The sequence below is a fragment of the Equus quagga genome, chromosome 13 (assembly GCF_021613505.1).
Source record: "Equus quagga isolate Etosha38 chromosome 13, UCLA_HA_Equagga_1.0, whole genome shotgun sequence".
Lineage (NCBI taxonomy): Eukaryota > Metazoa > Chordata > Mammalia > Perissodactyla > Equidae > Equus > Equus quagga.
In genome coordinates, this window is record NC_060279.1 from 90,346,349 (window position 1) to 90,355,456 (window position 9,108).

The window sequence follows — 9,108 nt, forward strand, 5'->3', positions numbered from 1 at the left end:
GATCCTGCAAACTCCAAAACACACGTTAGGACCTCTATTCTTCATGCCTGTCATAGGAAGAAGGAATCCAAGAATTTGAGATCCCAGAAAGGAACCCAAAGAGATCACCTGGTTTGACCCACTTGTAGAGCGGCTTCAAAGATGAGAACAGAGGGAGAGGAAGGGCTTGCTGAAATTCGCTTATATCCCCTGATAAAGTGCTTTCCTCGCTCAGAGAGCTTTTAACTCCAGGAGGCAAAAAGAAAGAATAGGGTCTGGCCACGTGGCTGAGTGGTTAAGTTCTCGCTCTCCGCATCGGCGGCCCAGGGTTTCTCTGGTTCGGATCCTGGGCGCGGACATGGCACCGCTCATCAGGCCACGCTGAGGTGGCGTCCCACATGCCACAACTAGAAGGACCCACAACTAAAAATATACAACTATGTACTGGGGGGCTTTGGGGAGAAGAAGAAGAAAAAAAAGGAAGATTGGGAACAGATGTTAGCTCAGGTGCCAATCTTTAAAAAGAAAAAAAAGAAAGAAAGAAAGAATAGGATAGGGTTTGGAATGAAAGACTTTGGAGCCAAGTAAACACGGGTGCAAACCCTGGGGAGGTCTCCACCCGCTGGCTGTGTGATTTTGTCTCCCAGCTTCATATAAAGATCTGGAGCTGCATCGTCTGGTGCAACTTTCTGTGATTATGGAAATGCTCCATCCAAGATGGTAGCTACCGGCCGCTTGTGGCTCTTGAGCCCTTGGCAGTATGACGAGTGTGATCGGGGGAAGCAAGTTTTTAATTCTGTCGAATTTTGATTAATTTCAATTGTTAGTTATTTAATTTCCATTTACCTTCAATTGAACATAAGTCCAATTCGTTTAAATTTAAAAACAAATACTTGACTCAATTATTGGGAAACATTCAATTGGAAAAACTTGGGTATGTGAAGCTTACTTTTCATCTAAGAATTTTATGAAACCTAAATACAGATCACGTATTTCTGATAAAATTTAGCGTCTGAATTGAGAAGTCTGTAAGTGTAAGATACACCCTGGATTCAGATTGAGTATCCTTAGCGTAGGTATCCTTATATGCTGAGCACGTTGGAAAACCATCTTAAGTACATGCTAAGTAAGGCAGTATGCTCAGTCTTGTGAAATCTGATGTGCGTAAAAAGAATGCAGCCCGGCTCATTCATAATTTTTAAATTGATGACATGCTGAAATGATAATATTTGGGAAATACTGGGTTAAATAAAATCAATTCTTAAAAATTAATTTTACTCGTTCCTTTTAATTTTTTTTTGTAATGCAGCTACTTGAAAATTTAAAATTACTCCCCGGGGCTCGCACTGTATTTCTTTTGGAGGGTGCTGCTCTCGGGGAATGCTATTCCGGGCTGAGGAGGCAGCATGTACAAGCGCTGGAAGGTGGAAAGGTGTGTGTGAGGAAGAGCCAGAAGCCTGGCGTTCTTGGAGCGGCCTGAGCGGGAGAGAGAGTAGAACGAAATAGACGAGGTCTCAGAGTTGCCGAGGGCAGGGCCCGTCACGTGCGAGTTTGTGTGTTGGGGATCCGTGTCAGGATTTCATTCCGAGCGGGATAGGAGTGACAAGATCTGACTTATGCTTTAAATGAACGTGCAGGTGAGGTCCTGCTGTGTGGACCACAGACCACACAGGACCAGGACGGGAGCCAGAAGACCAATTAGGGGCTGTCGCGACAATCCAGGCAAGAGCTAAATTGTGGCTTGACCTGGATTATCCAACAAATATTTGTCCAGCGCCTACCATGCGGAAGGCACTGCTTTGGAACTGAAGCATGGACCAGGGAACAAGACGGTCAAAGTTACCGGCCGCCAAGGAGCTGACCTTCTAGTGGATAATGTGCCAAAGCTCTTAGCTTAGTTCTTGACTCACAGTAAGTGATTGATAAACACGGCTGTTATTATTATTGTTGTCGTCGTTGTCGTCGCTAATATCATCCCCTTCTGCTCCTCTTCAGTTTGACACCAACGGAGATGGGGAGATCACCCTGGGGGAGCTGCAGCAGGCCCTGCAGAGACTCCTGGGAGAGAAGCTCACCCCCCGGGAGATCGCCGAGGTTGTCCAGGAAGCCGATGTTAATGGAGATGGCACCGTCGACTTTGAAGGTGACATTGGATGAGGGCAGGAATCCACCTCCGACCGCACGTGTGATTTTCCAAGTCGGCCGTTCCTTCTCACTCTTCCCTCTGTTTTGGGGCTGGGGGGCGGGGGCGGCAGGTTTCTGAAGCATTTATTCCATCCCTTTCTGCTCGTGTCATTACAAAGAGCTCAGCATCTCCCACCTCTCCTTATATTTGCACCTGGCTACTCCTTGTCCAGTGACCTGTTTCTTCTCATGCTCGGTCCGGACTCACTTCCGCCTCTCCCATCCCTTCCGTGTTCCCTGGGCATCTTTGTCACAGGAACAAAATGTCCCATCAGGAGGACAGTGGACTGGCTCATAGCTGGCCTCTGGGGTCAGATTCATGGGTTCAGGTTCAGGATCATCTCTTACAAACTATGTGGTCTTATCCTAGTCACTTCCTCACTTTAAGTGTCAGTTCTCACATCTGCAAAATGGGGGGAATGGTGATGCCTTTCACTCGAAGTTTTAGAGAAAACTAAAGAAATGACACCCTACGTGCCCCCAACCCCTGTCATTGCTCGTGTCGGTCCTCCCATCTAGAATACCCTTTCTTCTTTCCGCTGGATAACTCTTAATTATGCTTCTGGAAGGTGCCCCCCGCCTCTCTCACCAGGCTCTGCGTCCCTTTTCTGTGGGCCCCCAACGCCCGTGCGTGCCTCTGCGGTCATCCTGGTCCATGACATCACGATAGCCTGTGATAGTTCATTGCCTGTTTCCTTCTGAGGCCACAGACTAAACCTCTCATCACTACGACCCCAGTTCCTAGCACAGAGCTCAACACGTGTGTATTGAGTAATTGGATAAATGAAAAAGATCCGAGTCCTGAGCGGATGGGAGTGGAGATCATTTTTGCGGGAGACGTCAATAGGGCACGTCAAGTTCCAAATGTGACGCTCTCTGGTTCAAAAATCTCAGCATCCAACTGCTGCCTAGATGCCAAAGTCCAAAATGCTTAGTGTGATATTCAAGTGCGTCCAGGAACTGACCCCACTCCCCATCCCCCACCCCGCCCAGCTGTATCTTCTACAACCACTCTCTGGATTCTTATGCTCTGGTGCACACTCAGTACTTGTTCTGTGTTCTCCAACTTCTGTTCCTTTCTCCCTGATGTTCCTTCCACTTATCACACCTTTTCCCTTCATCAATGCCTCCCCAAATATGATGTGTCCCTCAGGGGTCGGCGCCATTGCAACCTCTGCTAAGAAGCTTCGCTTCATCTTCTCAGCGTGTATTGCTCCCAGCTGCGAAGTCTTACTGTTTTTCTATTCCGCTCCAAAGGAAGTTATCCCTGTGGACCTTGAAGGATGGGGTTGTGTCTGCCTCCTAGGCTGTGAAATCCTGGGGTGGGGGCCCATGAGGGATCTTCTCTAAACCATCTCCCCTCTACAATCACCAGTACGGAAACTCGGCAGATGTTTGTTGTATGGCTGCTGGATCTAGTCAGGCTCAGGTGTGCAGTGGGTGTCAGTGAAGATCTGGAAGAGGTAGGAGAGAGATCTTTGAGGAGACGCCTCCTCAGGCCAACCACAGGCAAGGGAAGGACAGACTGACCTCCAGACTTGGGTCGGGCCAGTAAATTCATCTGGCTCTGAGTCACAGCAAATCAGATACAACCTGCGTTCCTTGCAGGCTTCGCCTCTCACCATCCACATGACCTCAGGCATGTTGGTCAACCTCGCTGGCCTCAGTTTGCTCATCTGTAAAATGGCATTTACCCCTCCGGGATTGGTTGAAAAGATGAAATAAGATACGCATAATTACTATTTATTGAACACTTCCTGTGTCTTATAAACGTTATATTGTTTAACCATCTTCAAAACCATCTGAGGTAAGTCACCCTTCTGATTCCCATTTTGAAGATGAAGAAACTGGGGCCTGGAGAGGTCAAGTAACTTCCCAAAGGTCATCTGCGGTTCCTGACATGTACTAAGGGCCCAAAAAATAATGTCAGCTGCTCCTAGGAGCAGGCGCCTCACCAGGGACTTCTCTTTGCAGAGTTTGTGAAGATGATGTCTCGCTGAGGAGCTGCTGGAAACCCCGGTCACTCTCCCCCTGGCCGACATGGATCAAGCACTTGAGGCCCAAATCCCCACGGCCCCTTAAAGGAGAGAGGGTGGGGGGTGTCGGGACTGGCCTTGCAGAGGCATGGATGGAGGTTAGACTGGAAGTGATGGCTTTGCCCGGATGAGGTTGAGCAGGGAGTACATTTCGAGAACTAGATTAAGAAGGGAGAGTCTATGTCTGGGAACGTGAATAGGACCAAGGTCCAGTTGCCACCCCAAGAATCCCAAAGATTAGTGACATCTTCTGACTTCACGTCATCCTGATTCCCTCTGACTGGCCTGAGTCTCTTCCCCAGCTTCCTCTTGGGTTAAAATAGTCTTTTCTGCTGTTAGACGGTCAAAAAAGTTCAGCTCGTAGTCTACCCTTCGAGCTTCCTGCTTCAACTGCTTCAAATCCGCTCAGTTTCTTTCTCTCGGTGAGAAAGAGAAGGATGCCAATCACGAGGCTAGAAACAGGGTTCTTGACAAGGCTGGGAGGGGAAATGGTTAATTAAAGAGACATCGGAGTGACTTCACCCACTTTTCTTGATTTCCTGGAAACACAAGTTTGTTTTTTCCCCTCTGGTCTCCTACTTCCTTCTCCTGGTGTAAGATACTCAGGCCACTGAATTAAATCACAAATCTGGATTATCAAGGTTTAGGGCAAGCTGATCCCTGGGGAATTAATCCCCCGCAAAATGTCATCATGCAAAGAGAGAGAGGACAGGATCTTCCAAATCCTCAGCTGGGCCAGGTTGCCGCCAAGCCGTTCCTGGAAGCCCCCTGCCTCTGTGTCGTCTGCCCTGGGCTGCTTCCCTCTGTTCCGTGGGAAGTCGATTCCATCCTTCACATCCTGACATTGATCTGTGCTGTGAAACTGGAAAGACATCTTCCTCCTCACCTCCACCTGCGACCAGGACAGCTCAGTCCCGCCAAGGTCCTCAAAATAAAGAATTCGTTTCATGCCTTCCTCCAAGGTTTTCTCACTTTTGAAATCCATCAAGAAGATATATAGAATGGGTCATCTGATTCAATAGTCTCATTTCAAAAAATTTTAAAAAGTGGAACCAGAATAATGTATTTCCTAGCCTCTTACTGTGGCCGCTCCCTTTGTGCCGTTCTTCACTATCCTGAGACCGTCTTGTTTTTAAGCTTCATACCCTTCCTTCCTTCCTACTCTCCTTCCACCCTTCATTTACTCATCAGCAGTGTATGAAGTGCTTGCTATGTGGGAGGCGCTCTTTCAAGCATGTGGCCATCGCAGTAAATAAAATAGACCCAAATCCCAGACCCCAGGAGCTTACACTGCAATAGGAGGAGACAGACACGGGACAAAATAAATGAGTAAATATAATCCTATTTAGAATGTTAGAAGGTGATGAGAGAGATGGAGCAGGAAGGGGGTTTAAGGGGGTCTGTGGATGGGGAGGAGTTGACATTCTATGTAGGGTCATCAGGGAGTTTACTGAGCCCCAGGGGCATACCTGGGGAAGAGCATTTCAGACACAGTGTAGGGCAGATGCAAAGCCCCTGAGGCAGGAATGTCCCTGGAGTGTTGGAGGAATAGCAAGGAGACGAGAGTGGCTGGTGAGGGGTACGTGGTAAGGGGTCAGGGTGGATCAGGGGTGAAATCATGTAAGTGTGTTTTTGGAGGTCATTATGAGGACCTTGGAGGGTTTTCAGCAGAGGAGTGACACAACCCAGGTCACCCTTTAAAAGATGACTTCAGCCTCCTGTGTCGGCTCCATCCCGTTCCATCTATACACTCACCCCCCACCCAGCCACTCGTTCATGTACCTATTCAATATAACGATGGCTGGATCCCTGCTATAGGCCTGGCATTGATCCAGGGGTTGGAAATAGAGCGATGAGGAGTTACTTGACCTCGAGGAGCTTATAGTCTAGAGCCATGCAATTCGATAGGATCTTCTGCGATGACGGAAATGTTTTAGATGAGCCATGTGGCTGGCTATTGAGTATTAAATGTGGTGAGTGAGGCTTCAGAGACTGAATTTTCTTTTATTTTTATTGTCAGTAACATTTTATTAAGAAGTGAACAATTTTATGAATTACTTAAATTTAAATAGCCCCATGTGGCCACTGTGTTGGACGGTGAAGGTTTGTGCTATGAGCCTGGGATTATTCTGGGTCCTGGAAACAGCCCGGTGATAAGATCTTTGCTTTCTTGAGCTTATAGTCCAGCGTGAGGGGAGGAGAAAAAAATAATCACTTAAGAGAAGCTCATGTCAGGATGAATACTTTAAGGAAGAAAACATGAGGTGATGAGCTACCAAGAGAATCGGGCAAAGGGGCAAGGGTGGCCGAATTAGCCAGAATGGTCAGAAAGGGCATTTCTTAAAGACAGGCTGTCTCAGGTTGGGTTCCCAGGGTTCCTCCTCTGTCTGAGTGGAGATGAGCACGCAAGATGTTTATCAGCGAGTGTCCTTGGGATCAATACCTGGAGTGGGAACTGGCATCAGGCAGAGGGAGAAGCTGAATTGCTGTGTAAGCTCAACAACCTCGGCCAAACCCACGGGAGCTGTTGACGTAGTTCTTCTGTGTTATCTCACTTGGGTTGAAATGGCCAGGTCATGGGCTGCCCTGGGAAGGTCATGACCTTGGGTGAGGGAGGCCACTCTGCAGCTGAGGACATCTCTGATTTGGGGCTGACCGCTGAAGGCTGCCTGCGGACAGCACTTGCCGGGACTGGGCAAGTCCTTTGTGGAAGGGCGATCTGGAGGTGCATCACCATCTCTATCTCAGGGCATTTCAACAGGGATGGAATGACGTGAGGAGGAAGCTACAGGAGGACAAGGAAGAGGAGGACTCCAGCCCAACAAGGCACAGAGGCTGGAGTGAGCTTGGTGGGCTCAAGGAACAGAGCAGCGGCTTGAGTGTAATGAGCGAGGCAGTGGGGTGAGGTAGAAAATGAGATGAAGGAAGGCTCTAAACAAGGGGAGGAGACGTCATGTCGGGGGACAGCAGAACTATGCTTACCATGGCGTTTTTGTACGTGACTGAGTGGGGATCTCTCCTCTGGTGGATCTTGAGCTAAGCTGAGAAAGATCTACTGTTAAATCTTCAGGCTTCTTGCACATCTCTGCGACATCATTTTAATTTGACAATCAGATTGCTATTGAATGAGGCTGAACAGCTAAAATCAATGCCTGATGTCTGAGCCTAGTGGGGGACCATGGCAGCAGTTGTTCAGAGTATTTTATTTAGAAGAAGGAGGAAGGGGAAGAGGAAGAAGAAGAAAGGCAAGGAGAACACCACCATGAGGTTGCACCTGGGCTCACAGGGAGACAGATTCTGCAATCAGTTATTGATGTCTGCCATGGGCATGGGGGAGGAATAGTTAAGGCAGTTTTGCAATGAATTTTCTACCCTCCACTTCCTTACTAATTTATTCATTGGTGATTTAATAAGTACCTACAAATGCTCCACCCAAAACTGTGACTTCCCAGAAAGAGACCCAGAAAGGGTCACTGGGCTGAGAATTTGATCTCCCCACCATGAGATTCGCCAACTCAGTCACCAACCCAATAACCAACGTTTCCTTTACCATGCCTTCGGATCCCTCAGATCTCTTATTCTAGGAGGCAGAAAAGACAGCCGCAGAGTTAGTTTGGGGCTCCTTTATTGGTGGTTATGTCACATTTTCCCTCTGTTCTTCACAAAGGACCAACTGATTAGCAAGATGGTGGATAGGGTATTTCTAAAGGTGATCATCTAAGGTTGAAAGATACAATGAAAAAGACGAAGCAGTTTCCAGACTCAATATGTCAGTCTTCCTCTGATGATGTCTTTCTTCCCTTTGAAAATAGAATCAAAAGCCAGCATTCAGGTAATAGGTATGCAATAATGTGAATGAAAAAGGGACAGTATTGATTTTCAAGGCTCAGAAGTAAGAGGAAGCGGCTGAGCCTAGAGTAGTTGGGCAACCCGTCGCCCCTCACCTGGCTCATGGGAGCAAGTAAGTCAATGACCAATGAGCATTTCAACCTCGCCTCTGTTGTAATAGACTTGGGAGAAGGAGATCTCAAGAAGATAGTTCTGCTCTGATGGATAGAAGTTGGAGGCTAGGTATTAAAAATGGTCTTAGTCCTAGCTACAGACTGGGGACCACTGTGGGTTTTTTCTAACATCCACCCTGTTAAGAAGGTAGCCAGAGTCCCAAACCTACTTCTGTTCAGGGAAAATGATTTTCCCTAGCATTTTTCACTGCCAAGCCAAATTTCAGGAAAAGTCACTAATTTTGTTGTCATCCATAAGCCACATGCATCCTAAGGGTAAATATTACTTAAACCACCGGAGTTGTCCACTATCTGAGGAAAGGGATTCTGTTTGCTTCTAAATTCCAGAATTATAGAGTGAGTAGGTCAGTCGATCCATGCAGGAGGTCCAGAGAGAATTTCTATAGGCTTTAGAATACTGAAGCCAGAAGGAAAAGACTAGAAAAAAGGACGGATGAAGCTGGTCCTGTGGAGATGATGATTTAGGGGCTGAAGTTCGGGAGGGGGCCCAAATGATGAGGAAGAGAAATGAACCCCGCCTTTTCCTCGGTTAGCCACTCAGTGATGGGGTAATGGAGTGACAACACGGTGTTGATGAAGATCAAGGCTGCCCCACGGAGAGGAGCCCAGGGCGTCCTGGCCCACATTCTGATCTATATCATCCTCCGGGAAACACAGGACGTCCTGACCTGATTCAACCTGATTCGTCTCCAAAATTATATGACCACCCGATAACCAGACCCCATCCCGACTGACACCATTTTATCAACTTTTTTACATGATTTTTCCTTTGTCTTGTAAATAGATAACTCACATACCTATGCCTTATAAATTTAGCCCTACCTTCAGCCCCTTGCACCTCTTCACTGCCCGTGGGTCCTGTCCCCACGCTGCAGCCCTTCACTGCC

At 47.7% G+C, this 9,108-nt stretch overlaps 1 protein-coding gene across 1 annotated transcript in view; it reads left to right on the forward strand.

The window, feature by feature from the left end:
• Positions 1-4,267, forward strand: part of CABP5 (calcium binding protein 5) — an 8,081-nt gene extending 3,814 nt beyond the window's left edge. Inside the window, exons 5-6 of the mRNA XM_046684438.1 lie at positions 1,975-2,122; positions 4,138-4,267. Coding sequence (XP_046540394.1) covers positions 1,975-2,122; positions 4,138-4,163 — 174 coding nt within the window. The 3' untranslated portion in view covers positions 4,164-4,267. The remainder of the gene's footprint in view (positions 1-1,974; positions 2,123-4,137) is intronic.
• Positions 4,268-9,108: the final 4,841 nt, after the last annotated feature.